This window comes from Cnephaeus nilssonii, assembly GCF_951640355.1.
Source record: "Cnephaeus nilssonii genome assembly, chromosome: 14".
Classification (NCBI taxonomy): domain Eukaryota; kingdom Metazoa; phylum Chordata; class Mammalia; order Chiroptera; family Vespertilionidae; genus Cnephaeus; species Cnephaeus nilssonii.
Genome location: NC_137085.1, coordinates 74,664,694 through 74,690,752, shown reverse-complemented (window position 1 = coordinate 74,690,752; position 26,059 = coordinate 74,664,694). Strand labels below are relative to the sequence as shown.

General features: G+C 46.2%; 1 protein-coding gene and 1 long non-coding RNA gene across 7 annotated transcripts; both read left to right on the top strand.

Annotated features, from left to right (window-relative positions):
- Positions 1 to 662: 662 nt before the first annotated feature.
- LOC307110711 (nuclear pore-associated protein 1-like) lies at positions 663 to 9,859 on the top strand. Of its 6 annotated transcripts, XM_079790003.1 has the most exons (6): positions 663 to 1,716; positions 2,271 to 2,629; positions 5,556 to 7,070; positions 8,277 to 8,441; positions 9,096 to 9,220; positions 9,439 to 9,859. In XM_079790003.1, exons 1-2 carry the CDS (start codon positions 726 to 728, stop codon positions 2,450 to 2,452), a joined length of 1,173 nt encoding a protein of 390 aa, XP_079646129.1. In that variant the 5' UTR covers positions 663 to 725; the 3' UTR covers positions 2,453 to 2,629; positions 5,556 to 7,070; positions 8,277 to 8,441; positions 9,096 to 9,220; positions 9,439 to 9,859. The 6 variants fall into 6 exon arrangements, with proteins under 6 accessions (XP_079646129.1, XP_079646130.1, XP_079646131.1 ...); XM_079790004.1 differs by lacking the exon at positions 8,277 to 8,441; XM_079790005.1 differs by lacking the exon at positions 9,096 to 9,220.
- A 4,686-nt stretch (positions 9,860 to 14,545) lies between these two features.
- Positions 14,546 to 19,998, top strand: LOC307110546. The gene is made up of 3 exons (XR_013814449.1): positions 14,546 to 14,649; positions 15,144 to 15,208; positions 19,868 to 19,998. It is a non-coding gene; the product is annotated as an uncharacterized lncRNA (long non-coding RNA).
- Positions 19,999 to 26,059: the final 6,061 nt, after the last annotated feature.

Sequence of the window (26,059 nt, the reverse complement as noted above, 5' to 3'; positions counted from 1 at the left end):
TGTTTTCTGAGAGAGTGGAAGGGAGGGAAGGAGGGAGAGAGAGAGAAACATCAAAGTGACTTCAGCTGATGGGATGATGCTCCAATCCACTGAGCCACACCTCCGGGCTCAACCATCTCTTTCAGAGCCAGTCCATTGAAGGGTGAAATGAAAGGACCAGGCGGTAGAGCACCTGATGGTGTCCTCTGGCCACTTCAAAGGCTCTGAGCGCTGTGCTGGCTTCAAAGGGCACAGACGGCCCGGGAGATGCTCCCCTGCGTCCCCTCCGTTGCCCGACAAGGACAGGGATTCCCTCCAAAGGAGGCTCCTGGGACAGACTCACTTCCCTCACTCACGAGGCAGCGTGTTGGGGTGCGGTCCCTGCTGGCTGCGGGTGCTCTGGATGTGGGGGTGCGGCCCCCAGTCAGGTCGGGGCCGCGGTGTCTGGAACAGGCTCCCCCTGGAGGGCCAGCAGGTGCCCAGCACCTGCCCCGCAGCTGGAGGCCCAGGTGCTGAGAGTCAGAAGGGGATTGGCCAGTGTTGAGGCCCCGCCCCTTGCCCTTTGACCCCCCTCCCCTACTGGACTGGCACGTGCACCTCTCTCCGTTGACGTTTCCATGGAGACATCGGAGCTCCTGGATGAAGCTGGCTCAGTGCGTGCGAGAGCCCAGAGGAGTAGGAAGCGCAGGAGAAGCTCTCCCGTTTCTGCTCTGACCTCGGCTCGCTGGGCGCACAGCTGGCTCTCGATGGGCAACTTGCTTTCTAGGTTTCGTCCTTTAATCCGCCGCCGCCGCCCGGCGGCTTTCCCGGTGCGCAGGGAGGACGCCCCGCCTGGCCGCGCCCACCCCGCGGCTCCTGCACCCGCCCGGGGCCCTGGGCACCGGCTCCTCCCCCGGGGCCCTGCCCCTGCAGCCTCTGGCTGCCACACCGCGGGGAGAAGGCCGTGCGCTCCCCCCCAGACCAGGCGCTCCGCTCCGGGGGTCCTCCCCTTGGTGAGGTGGAAGGACCCCCCAAGGAGGCCCAGGCTGTGTTTCCGTGACCCCAGGACCGTCTACATCCCTCCTCCACGGGGCAGGCCTGCTCTCCCCGGGCAGGAAGTCCAGGCTGGGAAGCCCAGACCAGCCGGTACCGTCCCGCCTCCTTGCCCACAGGACCCGGAGGTGAAGGTCCAAGAAGAGTGCCCAGAAGGGCGGGCACAGAACCCAGACCATCCGGTACCGAGGGAGGGACAGGGTGCCCAGGACAGCCCCTACAGCGCTGGGGACCCCCCGCTCACATCCAGGACCCCGGAGACCACGGGCGTCCTCCCTTCCGGCCGGAGCAGCCCCGGGCCTCTGGCCCTCAGGGCCCAGCGCCCACAGGGCGGCCGGAGCGGGAGCGCCCCGCTGTCTCCCAGGCGCTGCTCCCGCGGAGGCCCGGTGGTCGCCAGCTCAGGCGGCCCTGCGGGCGGCGCCCCGCCTGCTCTGCAGCCCGGCCCAAGCCCAGGCTGCCTCCTGCGGCCGCAGAGGCCCGCAGAGGGAGTGCTGCGGGGAGACCGCCCGCCCAGCGGCCCCGCGTCACTACCTTTGTGCCAGGAGACGGAGGCTCCAAAGCCAGCAAGGAGCGACCCGCCCCCGGCCTCTGCCGCCAGGAAGCCCTGCAAGAGACCCCGGCCCCTGCCTCTCCAGCTCCCGCTGCCCCCGCTGCGGTGGGACCGAGGGGAGCTGCCCCCGCCGCCCAAGTTGCCCTGCCTTGCAGGTGAGTCAATCCTGGGCGCTGACACAGAGGCCGGGGCTGCCTGCGGTGCCACTCGGTCTGCCCCTGCGTCCTCCCCTCCTGGCCCAGCGAGGGCAGACCCCCTGCCCCTGGCCACTCACACCGGGCAGGTGGCCGCTCCCATCACAGCCGGGGGGAAGGAAGGTGTCACCTCGCAGCCGACCTCGGATGATGAGGACATTGAAATGGACACCACTCCCCCTTGCTATGCTTGCACCATCATAACTTACCCGGACTCCAGCGGGAGATTCCCGCCAGTTTACCAAATCCAGTACAGTGTGGAGCACAGGGCCCCTGCGGGCCCCCCACCCGCCCACCTGCCCTGAAGGCCTGCTGCCCTCCGCAGGCCGTTCCACTGGCCCCAACCACCCTCAGCCCCCTGAGGGACTCCTCCTGGCCCCAGAAGGGGCCCTCTCTCATGGCGTGCGCATTGCCACCGAGATGCTTACCACTGGTACCCCGGCAGGCCCACTGTGGTTATGGGTCCTGCGGCTCCGTGGATGGTGGGAGCCCTGGGGTCCGTATGTCCACCCCAGGCCCACTCATCCCCAGCATCCAGAGCACCCACGTTAGAGATGGACCGAGGAAGGCGCGCAGCACGGCTTCTCCATCTCCCTGTGGCCATAAGACCAGGGACCATCTGGCCGCAGCCTGGCTGCTGAGGAGGAGGAGGAGCAGGCATCACCCAGTGCGCGCATACACTGCTGGTTCCACCTGAACTCCGACCCCCGGAGCCCACCTGTGATTACACAGGCGGTGTGGTGACGGGGCGGGTACCCCAGTCCCAGATGGAGGCGCTAGTGTTGACACTGGCCATCAGTGCCCCTGCGGCCCGGCCCGCCTGGACATGGGAAACCTCCTGCACTTGCAGCAGCCGCCACCGTGGAGAATGAAGGTATGTCGCGAGACACGTCTGTCTCCACCTTTCCTCAGACCTCCAGGGCTTTCCTGGCTGCGCGGCCTCCATTATCCATGCAGGTCCCACTTGTGGTTGCAACTTTCTTTCCAAGCCCCGGGACCACCTGTGCAGAATGCGGGTGATGCGATGGGCGGGTCCAACATCCCTCCCCTGACGGGAGGGCCTGCTATTCCCACTTTCCATCAGTACAACTGGGGCCCGCCTGGCCCACACACAGGTGGGCCCTCACAGGGAAATGTCTCACCTGTGACGAGAGGCCACCGTGTCACCACATGCCATCAGATCACTAGCAGCCCAGCTATCCAGTGATGGGGACAGCACACACTGCAATGGCCGGATAGGCTTACGGGCCCCCCTTCACACTGAGTCCTTGGGCACCCCCGGACCCAAACAGTAGTGCTCTGGAGGACCAGACATTTTTAAAAAATATATTTTATTGATTTTTTACAGAGAGGAAGGGAGAGAGATAGAGAGTTAGAAACATCAATGAGAGAGAAACATCGATCAGCTGCCTCCTGCACACCCCCTACTGGGGATGTGCCCGCAACCAATGTACATGCCCTTGACCAGAATCGAACCTGGGACCTTTCAGTCCGCAGGCTGACGCTCTATCCACTGAGCCAAACCGGTTTCAGCAGCACCAGACATTTTTACAGAGAAATGTCTACTCTCAGTCAAACACCTGCCTCCATCCCCCAAGGTGGGGGCCCCTCTCACTTTGGAGGAGCCAGGACTGTGTGTGGAGGCGCCTGCTCAGAGCAAGGGTGCCTGTGCTCGGGCAGCTGGGGCATCTGCCCAGGGATTCATAAGAGCCACCGACCAATTCTATCTCAAATCTCCGCAAATTAGGACACCTTCCTCCGCAAACTGTGTAACCATGGACTTTGCTCCGCTGGGAAGAGGCTTAGCCCCTTCAGGTGAACTTCACCTGCTGGTCCTACATCAGGTCAGAGGGCCACACCTCAGGGGTCTGTGTGTGGGGGGCAGGCAGCGTTTGAGGGTGAGGGACATATGAGCCCAGTTGAGGAGTACCTGCAACTTAAGTCTCTTCAATAGCCCACCAGAAGTTCAAACCCCTTGTTCTGGCATGTGAATCCTCAAGATCTGCTCGCCCTACCCACTCCTCTCCCCTCCCTGCCTTGCATTTTCAGTATCAGCACATGGAACTTCCTGCTGTGTTCCCAAATAGCCATTCTGTGCTCATGCTCTTCTCTCCTTGATTCCTCTGGCCCTGACTTCCTTCCCCACCTTCAATTTGATATTCCGTGCCCATCATTTAAGACTTTTCTCAGATATCTTGTCATTCAAAAGTCTTCGTCATCTCTTATCCCATCTGGATTAGGTACAACTCTTTTATATCCTTGGAATACCTCATGCACATCTCTGCTGTCATACTTATCAGATTGTATTATAATTCACACTTGATACATTTTGGTTTCTTGCTAGAACATGTGGTCTTTGATGATGGATGCTGTTTTATTCATCTTTGAATCTTTTGCAACAGATTTATTTTCTATCTCACACTAGGCACTTCATTAAATAGTTGATGCATGTATGAACAAATGAATAAATGAAAGCTGCTTTCATTAGAATTAAGTTTTGATGGGATCCAGAGATAATACAAAATATAAGCTTCCCACCTGAAGCAATAGATTTATGGTATCTTCCCACAGCTTTTTCTTTTTAAAATATATTTTTTATTATTTCATAGAGGATGGGAGAGGGTAAGAGAGATAGAAACATCAATGATTGATCGGTTGCCTCCTGCTCGCCCCCCACCCAGAATCAAGCCTGCACCCTGAACATGTGCCCTGACCGAGAATCAAACGGTTACATCCTGGTTCATCTACTGAGACACACTGGCTGGGCCCATATCTTTTTCTTAGTCCCTGCATGTGAGCAGTAGCACGAACGGAGGAGATCTGATTTAAGAAACAATCCCATCATATGTGTATACGGAAAGGAGGAACTGGTGGTTCTGTACGGGGATTAAACCAGAATCTTTGGTCTTATAGGCAGCATGCTCTTTAACCAAAGCAATAAAACAATTCTGTAGGAAATTTTATCACAAGTCCTATCACAGATAGAATGATATAAGGTGATCCCTGTGTCTCAGACGTCAACTCTGAATGTCTGGTCTTTTCATCAAAAGTAGGAAACAGAGCCAAGAGTCAGCCCCATATCCTACCTAATAAAAAGGTAATATGTAAATTACCATCACTCTGCTACACCCATGATTGGGCCAGAGGGAGGCGCAGGGGGCGGGACTCGGGGTGGCCGGGGTAGCCGATTGGGCCGGTAGGACGCTGAGCTCGTGTCTGCGCCATGGCTGTGCTGCGGACAGAAGGGGCCTCTGGGGCAGCGAGCTCACATCCCGCTGCACACCATCAAAAGTGGGGGAGCTGGGTGCCTGTCTGCTCCGGCACCAGGCCTTTCGGAAGCCTCCACCGCGCCGGAGGCTTCCGAAAGGCTTGGTGCACAGTGGACAGGCACCCAGCTCCCCCACGATCAAAAGCGAAAGCGTGTAGGGGACCCTACACGTGCATGATTCAATCATGCACTGGGCCTCTAGTCAATAATAAGTGTGTGGACAGGAAACCTTGGGGGCATACGCGATGGTGGTGTGACTGTCAGAAAACCCGCATCACCTCTGTGCCATTGCTTCCTTCCTGTGAGAGCCTGGCTCCTCAGTTATGGGAGAAGAAGGAAGTTGATGAGCACAGGGGAGTTCACAGGGCCTCTAAGGCACGTTCCGAGCTATTCTACGACAGGTTCCTTTCCTCAAACCACGGAGTCACTTCCAGGGCTTTTTTGGTTCTGTATTTGCTATATCATCGGTGATAGCCAGCCTGCAGCAACAAAGTAAAGAATCTCACTCTGTTTCCCTCTCATCGTTCCACAGGTAGTTTCCTGCCTTTCAGTGAGGTTACTTAACAGCAAACACTACAGAAACGTCCTGCAGTTCATCTGCCTGCATTGCCTTCAGTCTGAACCCTGACTCTTCAATCACAGTGGACTCATTTGGAATCACACAAATTAAAAGGTCATGACATTAATCACAGAGTTACCTAATCCCAGAGCCTTTTCCTCCTTTTTAGAAGGGGAGGCCTGTCATGGGGTGGGTGGGGAGAGCAACAAGACCTCTTCATGGTTTAGGAAGCTTGATCAATTTCATATGTGGTTTTCTGACATGATTCCTAAATATTTGATACCAGGGTGCTAGCTACATAAGGTCCAGTGACATAGGTTATGAGAGATGGTTCATGGTTTTAGATAGGGGTGCAATGAAGTCAGCACAGCACACTATTGGGTTAGAGGACTATTCATTCTGTGGAACCGGTGAGCGGGCATGCACTTCACTATAAGCCACAATCTTTATAGAAAGCCCTGTTTTATTTTTCTTAACAATCAAACCTGGTAGGTCTTGTGACCACATAAAATGGGGTGAGGGGGATGAAAGAGATAGTTCAAGGATGTGCTGGTGATTATGTTTTTATGAATAAGACTCTGGGCAGATGGAAATTAAGCCACATCATTTAATGACAGGGAGGAGAGGTCTGAAGGAAGTCCGCATTATCACCTGCACACCTTTCAATCTGGAACCCTGGGCGGGCTAAGACGGACTCTTTGTTGATTTAGATGTGTGTGATGGCTAAAGAAAGCTTGTTGATCTCTGCGCTTGATGTGGTTGCTCTGTTACTGCAGACAGTCAGGGAGCATGGGGGAGTCTCCTCCACTGGCCAAGATGGCGGGTGGAGATTCTTACACTGAGCATGAAAGATGAATAGAAAGATGAATGGAGTGGGCCCAGGGCACCAAAAGCTAGAAAGATAACTGGATAGAAAAAAGCCCTCCCATCCCTATCCCTATAAGACCCCCAGCCTTGAGCAGGAAGGGGGAATGGTCTGAGACAGAAGTCCACCCTTCTCACAGCACGTGGCACCTGAATAAACCTCTTTCCTTTTGCACCAACATCTGTCTCAGGAGTTTGGCTTTCCCTGGGGCAGGCAGCTGAACCTGCATTTTGGTTTCAGTTCGATAGGCCTCTTCTTATAGTGTCTCATAGTAAAACCCAGAACCTAAATCTAGGCAGAGTTGTTCTATGAATTGGTTCAAAGATGTGTTCACTTTTTCTACAATTGTACATATTTTAATGTAATGGATTGACTCTAATATAACAGTAAGCTTTTGCAAGGTAATTTATGAAACTAACTCCTTACCCTTTCCTTTTTTGGGAGCACTAAATCAAGGAAATTGGAGACAGAAATAGCCAACATGTTATAGCCCCAAACAATCACCTGTCAACATTGATGAAGATCTTACACAAGTAAACGTGAATCAGAAGAAACTTAAATTCCAGAGCTGGGATACAACGCCTTTGGAAACACATTCATTCATAACACTGGTTGGAAAACAGGTAAAATGTCTGCATTTTGTTTGGGAACTTTAATAGGTTTATTGGACATAAAGTATGGTTAGATTAGTTTCATTTGTACTAGGAACTGGACAGAAACTTGATGCAAAGGAAACCAAACAGAATATAGAAAATTGGAAGTTTAGACATTATGAAAATGTGTACAAAAAATTAAATGATTAAAGTTGTAATGTCATGTTCTCCAATGATAACAATAATGATGCCTCCACTAGAAGATGTGATAAATATAATGTAACTAGAGGCCTGGTGCACAAATTCAGGCACGGGTGGGGTCCCTTGGCTAGGCCGGCAATCAGAGCCAATCAGGGAGGCCGGCCGGCTGGGATGAGGGACCACATTGAGGGAGGTTGGCTGTGGGATCACACTGACCACCAGGGGGCAGCTCCTGTGCTGAGCATCTTCCCCCTGGTGGTCAGTGTGCATCATAGCAACCGGTCGACTGGTCATTAGATCCTTTGGTCGTTAGTTGCTTAGGCTTAAATATATATATACACACACACATAGTTAATGAAATCTAATCATTCCATCACTGGTTAATCACTCAATCAGGATTTTCTTTTCTTGGATAATACTTTGGTCTTGCCTGCCTAGCCTCATATTATATTCAGTAATTGGATATAAAAAAAAGCAATGGACTATAATTAAATTTTAAGAAAAGAGAGTACTAGTCCGTGAATATAAAAGTTTAAAATTACTGTATATATATGATTCTTATGAAGCACTCTCCAAGTGCTATGTTTAAAAAAACAACATGTAAAATATAATACCATAAAAAATCTAATAAATGATAAATAAAATAGTTTTTAAAAATGAACAGCTTTGCTTTTCTAATATATTTTAAATGAAATTGTATGCATATCAATAAGTTAGGTAAAAACAAATATACTCATGGGGAAAAGATTAGAAAAACATATTCAAAATTATAGTAGTAGCTATGTTGAGGTGGTTTATTATTAGTGAATATTTCTCTATTTTCCATATTGGGTAATACAATTATTTGAATGTGGCAATTTAGGTTTAAATCCCACTAGGGTAGGAATTTTTCTACATCACTGCCTGATACATATCAAGTACCCAATAAATATGTGTTGAATGAAACATGAAGACATTTATTACATTATAATATATTCATTAGATTCATTAAAGCATATTGTCCCAATCCTGACATTTCCTGTCCCGGCTTTGAAGGCTGTTACCAGGCAGCGGGGCGTGTCCTCCGTGCAGTTCTCAGCGGAGGGAGGCCAGCACTGGGCCTGCAGAGGCTCACCTCTGAGCTCACCGCGGCCTTAGGCAGTGCAGTGAGGCCTCGAGCAGGTTACTCTCTGTGGCTCAATCTCCTCATCCGAACAACAGGTATAACGATGTCTCCTTCCTAGGACTGTGTGAGGATCAAATGTTTCACACATGAAATCTCTTAGTGTAATGCATGCCACACTGTAAGTGATAAATAAGTGTTGACCATTACTGGTATTGTTAGTGTGTTGTTGATGTTGTTGTTATTATTATTTTTATTATTAGTGGAAGTTTATATTTCTAGTTGTCTGGCCAGTATGTTGTTTTCAGCCTCTAATGCCCACAGTGGTTTCTGCGTCAGGCAACAAAAACCATTTATGCCTGATTGAGAGAGATTAAAATCTTGCACTAGGCTCTCAAGAGAATCAGTAATCTCCAGATGACTCTTGAAATACAGATAATATCTGCCTTGGAACTCAAATTAGGAGAATTTAAGGATCTGAAAGTTGTCTCTCAGGGTTCAAACACGAGAGGGCTAAAACCCCTTCAGAATGGGTTTCCGGATGCCTTGCCGCAGCCTGGGGCAGCGGTCCTGAGCTCGGTGAAGCCTGGGGTGATGTGTGGAGGGATAAGGGGGTCGGGGGCAGGAGCAGCAGCCTGAAAAGGAGTAGAAATGAGCTGAAAGTGAGAAGGCGGGGAGCACTCCCAGGAGAAGACTTTTCTTCTCTCCACTCTGGTCCTCCTCCTCACTCTGTCCCCTCACTGTCATCACAGGCCTTCGGGAAGCAGAGCTCAGGGGGAACCAAACGACAGGGCAGGGGCGCTGGCTGGCTGTCTTCTGCTATGATGGCTCCACAGCATCTAAGGTCCTCGGGTCACTTTACATTTGTGGCAGGAAGGTACATGAAGTATACTAGTATTGTGCAGTCACAATTTCAGCTCCCAAATTGGCAACTTATTTTTAAAAATTATAAAATAAATGATTTTCATAATGTACCTTTAAGAGAATTTGGTTGAAATCTGTAATTCAGACTTTTAGAAATTTAGATGCAATTTTATTGCCTGCGTGTGTTTTCAGTGGAAATTAATTTCACTAATGACTACGGTCTCTGTGCAGGAGTTTCAGAAATGGTGTTCAAAGCAAACAAGAAAACCTTTCACTGGAGAAAATGAGCTTCATCATCTGATGGACCAGAATATTGTTCAGAAGGATAAAACTCCACTTGAGATAAATCGCTGATTACTACTTCATTTTATAAATCACTGAGCTTTTGTTTATCATATAATTTTATTTGATTGGTTATAAAATGTTATAATTTATACAGTTATATTTTGTTTACTTTTTAGTATCTGCCTTTCTCACGTGACTAAGCTCAGTAGCACCCAAATTTCATTTTCCACTTGCTGGTAACTGAGAATGCCACACTACAGATGATCAAGAAACATTGATGAGAAAATTAATGAATGAAATTTTTTCCTGTATCCCCATAGGAAAAAAGGAGGGCAGGATTTTTATCAATATACTAGCAAATGAAAGAAATAAAAAATAAAATGAAAAAAAAATCAGCTTGAAATTTTTCAAAATAAATATCCTACCTAATAAAAGGGAAGTATGCAAATAACCATCACTCCGCTACGCCCACGATTGGGCCGGCGGCAGGCTGGGGGCGGGACTCGGGGTGGCCAATTGGGCTGATAGAAAGAGCAGGGGGCGGGGACTCACCAGTCCCCGCCCCCCGTTCCTCCTGCCGGCCCCAACGGCCGGCACTGCGGGAGGACCGATGGAGCTGGCGGAAGACGCTGGTGGCGGAACTCGGGGTGGCCGATTGTGTGGCTGCCGGCACCAGTTTTCCGCGAGCAGCAGTTTTCCTCTGGCCACCCGCTGATCAGAGCGCCTCCTGATTGGAGTTCCTCTCGGGGTGGCCGATCGTGCTGGCGGGAGGCACTCCGATCGACGGGTGGCCAGAGGAAAACTGCTGCTGGCGGAAAACTTGGTGCCGGCAGCCAGGTGAAGGAAGGTCTATTGCACGAAACTTCGTGCAACGGGCTTCTAGTAATAAATAATGAGTGTGAGGTGAAATAAACACTTTCAAACATTTCTGGAGAGAGTATGAGTTGGTAGACTTTCTGGGAAGCAGCTTGCTTGTTTTTATCAAGAACTTTAAATATTTCATTCTCAGTTCCCACCATTTTAATTTGTAGCAATTTAGTCTAAAACATAATTAAAGACATGCTCAAAAAAATGGGGAAAGATTCATTTACACTAATATTAAGTTCAAACAAAAGGAAATGATTAGATACATTATGAACTATTACATATCTTGTAACAATAATGTTTTTGAATGATTTACATAAAATGGTTCAACATTATACATTAATGCTTTTTAATTTTTTAAAGATGTGAATGGTTTAAAAATATGAAATAGTATACATGATATCATAATTTCAACTTTATAAAACTAACTAGAGGCCTGGGCACGAAATTTGTGCATGGGGGGGGGGGGTGTCCCTCAGCCCAGCCTGCACCATCTCCAATCTGGGACCCCTTGAGGGATGTCCGACTGCCCGTTTAGGCCCGAATCCCACTGGGTTCGGGCCTAAAAGGGAAGTTGGACATCCCTCTCACAAGCCAGGACTACAGACTCCCAACCGTTCGCCTGCCTGCCTGCCTGCCTGCCTGATTGCCCCTACCGCTTCTGCTTGCCAGCCTGATCGACGCCTAACTGATCCCCTGCTGGCCCGATTGTCCCTAACTGCCCTCCCCTGCCAACCAGGTCACCCCCAACTGCCCTCCCCTCCAAGCCTGGTCGCCCCTAACTGTCCTCCCCTGCAGGCCTGGTCACCCCCAACTGCCCTCCGCTACTGGCCCGGTCACCCCTAACTGTCCTCCCCTGCAGGCCTGGTCACCCCCAACTGCCCTCCCCTGCAGGCCTGGTTGCCCCCAACTGCCCTCCCCTTCAGGCCTGGTCACCCTTAACTTCCCTTCCTTGCCATCCTGGTTGCTCCTAACTGCCCTCCCCTGCTGGCCCAGTCACCCCTAACTGCCCTCCCCTCCAGGCCTGGTCGCCCCCAACTGCCCTCCCCTGCTGGCCTGGTTGCCCACAACTGCCTTCCCCTGCTGGCCATCTTGTGTCCACATGGGGCAGCCATCTTGTGTGTTGGAGTGATGGTCAATTTGCATATTACCTCTTTATTAGATAGGATTAGAGGCTGAGAGTACAGAATTGAGTCAAATGAAACAGGTTTGAGTACTGACTCTGCCATTTAGTTGTGAGTTAAAGACATGGCATTATACAAATTATTTAATTTACCTGTTTCTATTTTTTCCTGTAAAATTAACAATATTATTAGCACCTGCTTATGAAGTTATTATGAGGATTAAATGAGAGAATGAATTATACTATCTAATAAAGATATAATATGCAAATTGACCGCCACTCCAACACAAGATGGCCACCCCCATGTGGTCAAAAATGGCCACTGCCATGTGGACACAAGATGGCCAGCAGGGGAGGGCAGTTGTGGGTGACCAGGCCAGCAGGGGAGAATGAATTATCCTATCTAATAAAGATATAATATGCAAATTGACTGTCACTCCAATGCACAAGATGGCCGCCCCCATGTGGTAAAAAATGGCCACTGCCATGTGGACACAAGATGGCCAGCAGGGGAGGGCAGTTGGGAGGGACCAGGCCAGCAGGGGAGGGCAGTTGGGGGTGACCAGGCTGGCAGGGGAGGGCAGTTAGGGGTGACTGGGCCAGCAGGGGAAGGCAGTTGGGGGTGACTGGGCCAGCAGGGGAGGGCAGTTGGGGGTGACCAGGCTGGCAGGGGAGGGCAGTTAGGGGCAATCAGCCTGCAAGGGAGGGCAGTTAGGGGTGACTGGGCCAGCAGGGGAGGGCAGTTGGGGGTGACCAGGCTGGCAGAGGAGGGCAGTTGGGGTTGACCAGGCCTGCAGGGGAGCACAGTTGGGGGGGACCCAGGCCTGCAGAAGAGGGCAGTTGGGAGTGACCAGGTCAACAGGGGAGGGCAGTTAGGGGTGACTGGGCCAGCAGGGGAAGGCAGTTGGGGGTGATCAGGCCTGCAGGGGAGGGGAGTTAGGGGTGAACAGGCCTGCAAGGGAGGGCAGCTAGGGGTGACTGGGCCAGCAGGGGAGGGCAGTTGAAGGCAACCAGGCCAGCAGGGGAGCAGTTAGGCGTCAATCAGGTTGGCAGGGGAGTGGTTAGGCGGTGATCAGGCTGGCAGGTAAGCAAGCGATTGGGAGCCAGCAGTCCTGGATTGTGAGAGGGATGTCCGACTGCCTGTTTAGGGATCAGGCCTAAACGGGCAGTCGGACATCCCTCAAGGGGTCCCATATTGGAGAGGGTGCAGGCTGGGCTGAGGGACACACCCCTCTCCCTGTTGCACCAATTTCATGCACCAGGCCTCTAGTTACTAATATAAAAGTAATTGAGGGAAATCAAGAAAACATTGTGATTTCTCTCTTTGTGTTGGCATACAGGTGACTTTCCCCTTTAAAATTCCCATATTTTCTAAATCACCTATAATGAAACTATTCTTTTGTGATCCAAAATAGATATTGATAATAAAAAAGTGTCCTCTTCAAGGACTGAAAATTTTTTAATGTGGGTGAGCACATTCATATTTATAGCTTATAATTTCTTTTTTAAGTATACCAAGTATTATTAAAGAAAACACATTTATCAAGTTTTGTTTTTCAAGGAAATAAACGTCAGTTCATTAAGCACATAACATTCTCACTTCTGAGAGTTTAGCTCTCTCACAATATCACTAATTTAGAACAAAGATGAAAATCAAGAAAAACCCTGACAACATAAGCCCTGAACCAGCAAAATAAATGGCAGAGAATCTGCACTGAACCTCGTACATTTTCTTATTTAAAAGGCCCTCAGCCTTCTCTCAGTGCCTTTGTCTGTCTGTCGTTGTCTGTGTAAACTCTCGCGTGTCATTCTGCCAGCAGGGGCTGAGGGGCACCTCCACGTGCTCCCTTTTTCTGGTCTTCGCGTTCCACAGTCAGGTTTCCCAGGCTGTCCCCAGATGCTGTGGGAGGTCAGAGGGAAATTCAACCACCTGTGTCTCTTACTTGGCTCACTGAATGTTTCTGAACTGGTCTCCTCCTCTCTAGTCTTCATCTCTTCCACGTCACCCCTTTGTCCCCCGTCCCACCCGCTCCATACCCCTTAGCTAAAATGCATCAAGACTTGGCATTGCTCCGGAGCCCAAACTGCAGGCAGGGTCTGCCTCCCAGACCTTCCTGGTGTGGTCCCGCCTGCTTCTCCAGTTTCACACACGCTCAGCTGAAATCACAGCACACACTCCTTCCCGTCGCCTACATTTCTCACATTTGCTTGCTCACTGGCCTCTCCCAAGACGGACCTCTGCCTTGAACACACTCATCTCCTCTGCCTTTTCACCCGTGAGCTTTTAAGCTGCTCATCCTTTGGGGCTCAGCTTAGACATCTTCTTTGAGAGGCTTTGCTGATCACCCAAGGCAGGAGCCACTGACTGCCACCCGCTGCTTCACACCCGCTGTTCCTCGGATCACAGCCCTGACTGCACATTAGTCTCTCAGAGGCTGTCTGCTCTCCCCTTAATTATACTCCCAAACCAGCTGAGCTACTTCATTTCCAAGCACATGTGAGGAGCACCAATTATAGGTGAGAGTAAAAGCCGTTATCGACAGAAGCACAGACTAAAGTGGAAATGAACAAGCTAGAGAGGAGACAACATAAGGAACTGAAAAGTCTTGGTATCTTTTAGATAGAAGCAAAGTCCTTAAAAGTTTCACTATTGATAGAGTGCAAGACAATGTCCAAAAACAGTAACTCAGGGAGAGGCATGTCAAGTCAAAAAGAATGAAACTATATTTGAAATACCAGCAAAATGGTTGAAATAACATTTGATTGATATTACATTTGATAATTGCTCTAGGAAATTATAATCACTGAGTGTCACCTGGTAATCTCACAGTGGTCATTTCTGCTCTAGGTGTGTGTCACGTGTTTCCTTCCTCGTTGCAGGATGATAAGTGATAGTAAATGCAGTTGTGTATACATGTAATTGATAAAACATTTTTAAAATATGCAGTATATAGAATTATACAGTTTAAAGAATTCTTCAGATAGGATTGATTGAACTCGTAAATTACTTTACTGTCTTTGCCGACTTTTGCGAAGACTTTGTATGTAATAAAGTCAACGTTGTTACATTGGTAGATGCAAATCTCCTGCTTTGATGTGGACCAATGCTCAAGGTTTAAGGAAGCAGTTAAAGGAAAAGGGAAGATAAGAGCTTACCCGTTCCGTTTGAGGTAATCATTACAAATAGCTTAAACACCAACTTCATTCTTTTTTAATCACATGAAGTATTGGTGTGAAATACCGAAACAAGCTTTGGAACAAATAGAAGCGCTCACAAGTAGAAGGTAACTGGTGGTCATTTCCAAAGAGAACAAGCCCTTGGCTGGGAAGCAGAAAGGGACGCTTCATGTGTTTGCTGGGCACCTCACGTCCAGCTGGAGCAAACCCTTCTGAGTGCACCCGTTTGCCCATTGTATCTGCCACGCGTCACAATGGCACGCAGTGATGTGAATCAGGACATTTAGAATGTCCTTGTCTCAGTGGAAAATTTAAAAAATTAAAAAGGTTTTTTGTTTTATTTGTTTTACCTTGCTTGGAAAAAAAGTGATAATTTGGAGGGCATTACTTTTGAATGATTAAAGTGGAAATCACTAATCTTTACATTTCATTGAACAGTTAATTGAATATTTTACCTCATTTTTAAAATTTCATTCTTTTTTAACAGGTTAATAGAAGAAATTTTGGATTACAAAGCAATCATTGATGGAGTCGGGAATGTTAGTCGCTTTGGTAAGCAAGCTATTTGTAGAAATGTCCTTCCAGATTTGGACGCATATGAATTGTTACAATATTACAAAAATCAGTTGTTCCAAAAGAAGAAAGGAGCAACCTCTCACTGTTCACACTTGATGATTGATACATAGCACACAAAAGAACCACTTACCCATCATTTTTGTCTATAATTCCACATATTAGCAATGCATGTCCCATCTCCTACTAGGCAAGATACAAAGGCCTGTTCTACAGAGGTTCCTCCTGAAAGGCAGAAGTCGGAGATATTAAGAACATTCTTTGCTGAATACACCCAGATATTTTCATCTCTTCTGGATGGAATTAGTTTCCTTCAGCCAGACCAACAGTGGCCAAGAGCCCTATTGCAGTGACTGTTGCCTTCGACAGACGACCTCGAGGTGCTCCCAGGGCCCAGTCACCCATTCTTCCCCTCCGGGCCCTCTTCCCTCTGGTGCGATGGAGCCAGGGCTTCACCCCTGCCAGCTTCTGAGCAGGTGGAGTGGTGAGATGCACGTCTCAGGGTCCTGTCCCTTTTTCCTCCAGATGGCCCATCATCCTTGCTCTGCTCCTGTCTGTCTAACTGCCTATCACACACCCGTCACGGATCTTGGCAATTAATTCTTTCAGAGAAAAGGGGTGCAGATCTCCTCTATAACTGCTTCATATGAGGAGGGACATAGTTTGACTTCAGAGCCGAGATCCTTTCTCTCTGTCAGAGGGACGATGAGGCCTGGACACGAAGGAGGTGGCAATAGTGTCTAGAGGTGGTATTCCCTGATTACGAGTAGGGCTTGTAACCTAGTGGCGACAAACTGTTATAAATTTTAGTAATATTGGGTAAAAGCCAGCAATAAATTCAGGATCCAGTTCAATTCATAGGTGAAAAATAAAACTTTGAGTCTAATATTCACAACTGTGTAGTATAGAGACTACTGAAACACAATTTTCCCCCTAAAATTATCCTCATTTTTATTAAGGAGCCACATTAAGACCAATTTATTTACTGTATTAAGTCTAGTTTCAATTTGGCCTGATTGTTTGCAAGAACACAGAAAGAACAGCAGTTAATCATATAGGCTTTTAAAAAATATGCTTTGGGCCCAGCCAGCATGGCTCAGTGATTGAGTGTGGAACTATGAACCAGGAGGTCACAGTTCAATTCCCGATCAGGGCACATGCCCAGGTTGCGAGTTTGATCCCCAGTAGGGGGTATGCAGAAGGCAGCCAATCAACGATTCTCTCTCATTGATGTTTCTAGCTCTCTCTCCTTCTCCTTTCCTCTCTGAAATCAATTTAAAGTGTATATTTGAAAATATGCTTTGCTGGAATTTCATGATTGAGCTTTCATTAGTCCCTAAGGGCAAAGAAGTTGAGCCATCTAGCTGCCCTCAGGTATGTCTGCAATACCAGTAGACTTGGGAGAACTCCTCATGTTCTTGAGGTTTCCAAAAATGTCTTGAGATTCCTTCCTTGCCATCTCTCAGGAAAGCAACCTTCATTCCTAACCTGGAAAGACTTTGAAGCTCTTATTGGCTTCAAAGAGAGTCTTCATTCCTTAAAGCTTTCTACTTCTATTTGTTCCAAAAGCTTTCAGACATGACATTTTAGCGAAAGTCTTGGTTAATAAAACTACATTAGGGAACTAGACTTATTGAAATTCATGCTAAGAAACATTTTGTCATGACTCACTAATTAAGAATTGCCAAATTCTGGAGGGGTCAGGTAGGGAGAAAAATACATAATTTACCAAATTGCTTTAAGAAAAAAAAACAAGTTTCCTTATGTCTGAATAACAGAAAGGTTAAAAATCAGCAATACTTTCCACAAAAGTTACAAAAACTATATAATTATTATTAGTTCATTCAGTCCCATAATCAATTTTTTTGTTTCTCCTGATTTTTCCTGCCCACTACTATAAATCAGATAATTCTATAGAGTTCTAATAATTTTCATCCAGTTTGAAGGGGATGATCTGAAAATGTCAGAGTCTTTCCCATGGATCCCTCAGAACATGTAACATTTTCCCAAATGCATTATAACAAAACAATGACTGTCTCTAAATGACAAGAAGAAATTTAAAATAAGATGTTTATGGATTTGATTATAATGCAAATGACAAGGAATATTGTCCTTTCTGCAAAACAGAATATTCCAGAATAACAATTACAGTTGTAAATGAAAGCATATCAGAATCTATTTCAATAATATGCACATATAAATAAAATATAGTTATTATTTTTTTATTTGACAAAACTTTCCATGTACCTTAAGCAGAAAATTTTCCTTCATAAGGAGAGAAAACAAATTCTTGAGGCATTCCATGGCCTATTGCAATGACCTAAAGCCAATTCTAGGTCAAGAAAAAGTTTCTTAAAATTCAAACCCTGGGAAGGTTGTCAAACTTATTTTACAAAATATCATATATCATTATTATTTTTATGAAACAATATTAGACTATTCATTTAAAGTGACAAAGGGGTATAAATACAAATATATTCTAGCAAAACTTCAGTTCCCATAATTAAGAAGATGGCTTTTTTTTAAGTAATCAAGTACCTGATTAATATTCATAATATATAACCATTTCAATAATTTATAGAACTTTTGCTTCCTGGGCAAAACAGGAAAAACTTTTCCTCTTTTAACAGACTAGAAAAGAACTAAACAAATTCTGCATTAGCTTTAGATTAATTTGTCTATTTACATTTATTATTCAAACTACTTATAATTTCATTTTAAGATTTCTCTTCACAACCCTTCTATAACTTTCATAAGCCTTTTTACCCATTCAGAATAACCAGCTTTAGGAGTTACTCTTTTCTCTTCAAAACACATCTCCATGCCTCATGCCTTCTATTGCAACCACCATTCTCTGGAGCATTATCCCAATCCGTTGAGATTTTGCTTCCTGGCAATTGTCGACAGTTTGGGTCAAATAAACTCAAAAAAATTCTTAAAAAAAAAAAGATTTAGTGACTCCATATATTAATTTGGAGAAAATCAACACCTTCATAATACTAAACATTCCTACTCATGAACATGTTATTCCTCATTATTTGAAAGTTTTATCTAATTCTCTCAAGAAGTTTTGTAATTTTAAATGTAGATGTTGTACACATTAATTGTTAGATTTACTTGTTTGATTTTTTGTTGCTATTTTAAGTTATATTGTCTTAAAATTACTTTCTATTGTGTGATATATTATATGGAAATAGAATAAATTTTTGTATATAGGTCTTGTGTGCAGTGACTTTACTGAATTCACTTATTAATTCTAATAATCTGTAATTTTTTCTTTTTTTTAAACAGATCATGATTATATTTAACACTCAACATCGGTACACCAAAAAAGTAAAACACCACTGAAAAATAATAACAAAAAACATGGTATTTCATTTGCAATGCATGAGAAATGGTTAACATTTTTAGTCATAAACAAACTCTTAGAAACCAGTAACAGAGACACTATAATGCAAGGAAACTGGAAAAAAATAAAATAAATAATACAAATGATGATTAAGCGTTAAGCATATTGATGTTGCGCTGAGCAGTGACGAGGAATAATTTCTCTGCAATATGACACGGAACGGAATAAAGACACTGACACCTATTGTTCTTCAGTGTTGAACAGTGTTGTACAGTTTGAAGTCTCATAAAACATTGATGAATATCAACAATTAGGGGGAAAGCTGGTTTTGAATCAAAATATAAATTTGAATATCCTTAGCCCAAGCAATTAAATTCATTGAAATTATTTCAACAAATTAGTTGAACAAATTCAAAAGGAGTGATATAAAAGCATGTTTAATGCAGAGAAAAATATGTAGCCAGTATAAGCACCTTAAAACACCACTTGCCTTTCAATTTATCAGCACAACCCCAAAGGGTGTGCACAGAATCTATTGGTAGTAGTTGATAGCGTAGGGAGTACAGTCACTAAGACTGTGGTAAGTACATATGAGGCCTGGTGAGTACCTGAAATTGAGGGAACACTTTGCAGCACACCTGAAACTAACCCAAAACAATATTGAACCAATCCTATATAATAAAAGCTTAATATGCAAATGGGCCGGTAGGTGGGGGGCGGGGCTGGCAAGTGGGCAGAGGGAGGGGACGGCGATTGGGGTGGCGGCAGGGCAATGGGAGCAGGGCCGGATGCTTGCCTGCTGGCGCCGTCCCCCATTGGCCTGCGGGTCACCTCCCACAGAGGGAGGCCAGACTGTTGGACATCCCCCAAGGGCTCTTGGTCTGCGAGAAGGCACAGGTCAGGCTGAGGGGACCCCCCCCCCACGTGCATGAATTTTCGTGCACTGGACCTTTAGTGGAAAAATAAAATGAGACATAACATGAGGGACAGGGGGAATATTCAAATTAAAAGAAAAATAAAGGTACATAAAGTAATACTATACACTTAACAAATTTCTATGTTGTCTAAAATCTTAAAAAATTTTTATTTTTAATGAATACATTTTAAATCTACCCCACGATAAGTAAAATCAGAAATATGTGGGAGCCCTGGAGGAAGGCCTCGCAATGGCGCGTCCCAGGCTTCTGGGTGTTACCGTCGCCAGCACCCCGTCTCCTGGGATGCAGTCCAGCAGCAGCAATGGAGACAGTCAGCATGCTGCTCACGGTCCTCTCCATGCCGCCCTTTAGGTCGCCTTGGAACATGAGCTTCCTCACTCCTGTGTTCCACGTCGGCAGGGAGTGTCCGTGGCAACGCACAAAGGAGGCCTCTCCACGCCTTCCTGACGACGGTCCTTGGGTTTGTAAGAGGGTGGCAGGAGCCATGGCAGGTGTTCCTGTTCAGTCATCACAATCACATCGCCAACAGGTTGTAATTTTTTCAGTATTTCATATGCACAATCATGTTATTTTCCAATTGTGATGTTATCATTTATTCCTATCAAGTCTTTTTTTCTTTATCTGACTTTATTGCATTGGTATACTCTTCAGGATCATCCATGCTGCACAAAAGTAAGATTTCTTTCTTTTTTATGGCCACATAGTATTCCATTGTGTAAATGTACTACAGCATCTTTATACACTCTTCTATTGAGGGCACTTGGGCTGCTTCCAGATCTTGGCTATTGTAAATAACACTGCAATGACCATAGGGGTGCACATATTCTTTTGAATTAGTGTTTCAGGATTCTTAGGATCTATGCTCAGAAGTGGGGTCGCTGGATCAAAAGGCAGTTCCATTTTTAACTTTTTGAGGAAACTCCATACTGTGTTCCACAGTGGCTGCAGGAGTCTGGAGGATGGAAATAGAGGTTGCTTGGGGCGATGGCTCAAGATGCAGTGAGCAGGTGATGTTTCATTGAATTGTACACTTGAATGCTGCATGGTTTTGCAAACCAATGTCATCCCCAAAAATTCAATTAATAAAGAAAAAAGAGGGAGAAACCAAGATGGCAGCAAAGGTAAACAAACTGATGCCTCGCACAACAATTTCAAAACTACAGCTAAAAGACAAACGTCTATCACCCAGAACCACGGGAAAGCTGGCTGAGTGGAAGTTCTACAACTAGAAGGAAAGAGAAAAGAGCATTGAGACGTGCACAAGCGCTGAAAAGCTGAGGTACGGAGGTGCGTGAACCGGGCTGGTGGCAGGGGCTGCTTTTTTCAACCCGAAGGGAGACAAGCTCCCAATTACTCTGAAATCCAGTTTCTGGGGAGATGCTGGGGACCCAAACTCCTACCGGGAGAAGCTGGACTGTCTGCCATCAGGTCGGAAAGTGAGGGTGGCTTGCTTGCAAAGCTGCGTGCAGGATTCATTGTTTACTGCGCTGGGGCGCGAGATACGGGGACGTGGAAACTCAGAGATGCAGAGACGGCTGACTGGCAGCCATCACTGTTTGCCACGCCCTAGCCTAGTGACTCCCTGAGACCCCGCCCCGCACAATCTACAAACCCACCCAAGCTCTGCGCAGCGGCTTTTGCATATGAATGGCCTGCCCTGTCGAAGCTTAACCAAATAAACTGCAGCTCCAGTCAGACAGCTCCAAAACCTCCAAACCCCACGCAAAGAGGAGAAAACTGTAGTTCTCGCTGTAGCTCCTGCTGGGTGGCCTCAGACAGTAGGCCACCTTTTGTGCTGGCCGCAGACTCTCAGTATTGGGAGCAGAGGACATACACTTGCCATGTTTATCCCCTCTACCTTTGCACCCCCGCCTGTCAGCATCATTTGTTGACAAGAATACACTTTCCACATTGCATTGCCTTGGCACCGCTGTGGGAAATCAGCTCGTAAACTATGTATGGCTCTATTTCTGGACTCTGTTCAATTCCTCTGATCTTTATTAATCCTTTTCCTAATACCATATTGTCTTGATGAGTATCTCCTTACAGTAAGCCTTGAAAACAGGTAATGTAAATCTTGCAACTTTGTCTTTTTAAAAGTTGTTTTGGATATTCTAAGTCCTTTGTTTATAGAAAGTTTTTTCTGTCAAAAAGCCTGCTGAGCTCTTCATTTGATTGCACTGAATCTGTAGCATCTATAGTCTGCATCAGTTTAGGGAGAATTCAGATTGGTCATGCTGAGTGTTCCAGTTCATGAACACAGTATCTCTCTCCACTTAGGAAGGTGAGTTGGAGGGTTTGAGGGTTTGGGTTTTTATCCATTTGTGTGGAAGGGATGGTGTTGACTTACAGTTTAGGAGAATAACCCTGTCTGGCGTTGCAGACCGACGCCAGCAGGGCAGGGATGGAAGCTGGAGCACACGGGAGTGTGTTTCCGCTATCCTAGCGGGAAATGATGGTCACAGGGTGGTAACGTTACTCTGAAACGCCCAGATTCTGCCTTTAATACGAGGGAGAGCCAACCACCTGAGAGTGCCAGTTCCTTTCCCACAACCTTGCAAATAAGAGCAATCTGTCAAGTTTTTGAATCCGTACCGGTGTAATCTTAAAACTTGTTTCATATTTTTAAATATATATATTTTTTCATCGATTTCAGAAAGGAAGGGAGAGGGACAGAGAGAAAGATCAATGATGAGAAAGAATCATTGACCGGCTGCCTCCTGCACACCCCACACTGGGGATCGAGCCAGAAACCAGGGCATGTGCCCAGACTGGGAATCGAACTGTGACCTTGTTCATAGGTCGAAGCTCAACTACTGAGCCGGGCCAGGGGGGCTCCAGTGCATCGTTATAGCCCCTTTTCGTGATATACATTGCACTATTGTCCTACAGTTTTTATATTTTTGCCTCAATCATGATTTTTCTTTTCTTTTTCCTTTTTCTTTTTCCCCCATGAAGACATTTGATTTTTATGTCATCAGATGTAGCCGCTTTTTCTTTTATGAGTCCTGGACATTGTCATGGCTGGGCATTTCCGCCTACCATTGTAAAAGAAGTGTTCTGTGTAGTCTTCTAGAATATGATGTTATATTTTTCATTTAGATCTTGAATGCTCACATTGTATGTTATCCTGCTCTGGTGTGAGAGATGGACCTAACTCTCTTTTCCCAGATGACCATCTAGTTATCCCTGTGATATCTGCGTCCCGCCTTTCCTCACTCATTTGAGATGTCATCTCTGTTCAGATAGGAAATTTACTTTCCTAACATTCCTCACACTGCACACTTTGTTCCAGTCCATGCATGGTGTCTCAAGTGGCAAGATTTCATTCTTTGTTATGGCTGAATACTCTTCTATTGTGTGTTTATAGGTATGGATAAAGAATATGTCACATATTTTTAAATTGATTTTAGAGAGAGGAAGGGGAAGAGAAACATCGATGTGAGAAACGTTGATCATTTGCCTCCAGCGCGTGCCAATGGAACCTGCCACCTGGGTGTGTGCTGAGACCAGGAATCAAACGCGCCACCTTTCTTTGGTGTGTGGGACAACGCTCCAACCACCTGTCTGCACCGGCCGGGGCTTTCACATCTTCTTGCTCCATATCTTTCAATAGACACCGAGGTGCTTCTCCATCTTGGCTATATAAACAATGCTGCGATGAACATAGGGGTCCACATAGCTTTTCGAATTTGTGCTTTCATTTCCTTCAGATAAATACCCAGAAGTGGTATTTATTTTTAATTTTATGAGGAACCTGTGTAGAGATATTTTTTTTAAATATATATTTTATTGATTTTTTACAGAGAGGAAGAGAGAGGGATAGAGTTAGAAACATCGAGAGAGTAACATTGATCAGCTGCCTCTTGCACACCCCCTACTGGGGATGTGCCCGCAACCAAGGTACATGCCCTTGACCGGAATCGAACCTGGGACCCTTGAGTCCGAAGGCCGACGCTCTATCCACTGAGCCAAACCGGTTTTGGCTAGAGATATTTTTTATTATCACAACTGGATGCTACTGTCATCTAATCAATGGAAGACAGGGATATTGATAAACATCCTAAAATACACAGGACAGTCTTGCACAAAAATAGTGTTATCTGGTCCACAGGCCAGTACCCCATTGAAGAAATCCTGCTCTAGAGCACTGCTCCTGAAATATAAATCTGGTGGCGTGGCCCTGGCTGTGGCTCGGTGGTTGGAGCAGCATCCTGCACACCAAAAGGTTGCTGGTTGGATTCCTGGTCAGGGCACATACCTAGGTTGTGGGTTCGATCCGGGTTGAGGCCGGTACTGGAGGCAACTGAGGCAACCAATTGATGTTTCTCTCTCACATTGATGTTTCTCTTCCTCATTTTAAAGGACCTTGGAGCATTAATAAAATGTGCCGGAAACCGAACATTGTCACTAGTAGTTAAATGTGAAAAGCGAATCCTGAAGGCTGGTCAACTTTAATTGCTCTGAATGGTCGGAGCTATTCACTCATTGTTTAGTTGAGACATTGGTAGTTAAAGCAACCTCCACCTGTTAATCATATGTAAATTCTTGCTGATGGTCTATTATTGGAATTTCCTGCCTAAAGGATATGGGTGTTTCCCGTAGCCTCAATAGAAGGGATAGCAAAGGCCAGAGCAGTGGGAGTCCTCCCCCTAGAGGTGGACTCCCGCCTGGCCCCCCATTCCCAAATTAACTCTTTTCCAGTCTCTCTTCATTTGTGTGCGGCCTTCTCCAGAACACGGAATCCTGAACAGGAACCCTGAACCACATGGGATGTGGAAGGGGCTTCCACAAAAATGTAAAAGTATTTTAGGCAAATGTCAACAAATTCCACAAAGCAGAGATATTATTGTTCATAAAACAAAATTGCAAATATGAGAAAAATTAAAATCCCTCTATCTTAAATCAATAATGCATGTATATCTTTTTCAAAAAACCTATTTTATCAAAAAGTAAATCAATATTGTACAATATCCAGAAATTGTTTTAAATGAAAAACATTTATTTAGAACTTTTAGGCTATCAGATAAGGCAGTGCTTAGAGGAAAATTTTCAGTTTCACATACTTATTTTAAAAACCTGGCAAATACTAAAGCAAGAAAGTAGATGGTAACAAAAACAAATATTTTATTCAATTACTAGCTCATCATTAATCTTCTTGAGAAACAAAAGTATTTGATTTTTAAAAATTAAACATGCACTTTGATTTTATTGTAATTCTTGTTGCCCCAACTGTTCATTACAGAAGGCTTACAACACGTGTCCTCACTGGGTTCCTTGGTCTATGGATGGGTGTGATGGTAGCCCATTCTTGCACTGCTGAAGCCCATTCTTGCACTGCTGTAGCCCATTCTTGCACTGCTGTAGCCCATTCTTACACTGCTGTAGCCCATTCTTGCACTGTTGTAGCCCATTCTTACACTGTTGTAACCCATTCTTACACTGTTGTAGCCCATTCTTGCACTGCTGTAGCCCATTCTTACACTGCTGTAGCCCATTCTTACACTGTTGCAGCCCATTCTTGCACTGCTGTAGCCCATTCTTACACTGCTGTAGCCCATTCTTGCACTGCTGTAGCCCATTCTTGCACTGTTGTAGCCCATTCTTACACTGCTGTAGCCCATTCTTGCACTGCTGTAGCCCATTCTTGCACTGTTGTAGCCCATTCTTACACTGCTGTAGCCCATTCTTGCACTGTTGCAGCCCATTCTTGCACTGCTGTAGCCCATTCTTACACTGCTGTAGCCAATTCTTGCACTGTTGTAGCCCATTCTTACACTGCTGTAGCCCATTCTTGCACTGTTGTAGCCCATTCTTACACTGCTGTAGCCCATTCTTGCACTGTTGTAGCCCATTCTTGCACTGCTGTAGCCCATTCTTGCACTGCTGTAGCCCATTCTTGCACTGTTGTAGCCCATTCTTACACTGCTGTAGCCCATTCTTACACTGCTGTAGCCCATTCTTACACTGCTGTAGCCCATTCTTGCACTGTTGTAGCCCATTCTTGCACTGCTGTAGCCCATTCTTACACTGCTGTAGCCCATTCTTGCACTGTTGTAGCCCATTCTTGCACTGCTGTAGCCCATTCTTGCACTGTTGCAGCCCATTCTTGCACTGCTGTACCCCATTCTTACACTGCTGTAGCCCATTCTTGCACTGCTGTAGCCCATTCTTGCACTGTTGTAGCCCATTCTTGCACTGCTGTAGCCCATTCTTGCACTGCTGTAGCCCATTCTTGCACTGTTGCAGCCCATTCTTGCACTGCTATAGCCCATTCTTGCACTGCTGTAGCCCATTCTTACACTGCTGTAGCCCATTCTTGCACTGCTGTAGCCCATTCTTGCACTGTTGCAGCCCATTCTTGCACTGTTGTAGCCCATTCTTACACTGTTGTAGCCCATTCTTGCACTGCTGTAGCCCATTCTTGCACTGCTGTAGCCCATTCTTACACTGCTGTAGCCCATTCTTGCACTGTTGTAGCCCATTCTTGCACTGTTGTAGCCCATTCTTACACTGTTGTAGCCCATTCTTGCACTGCTGTAG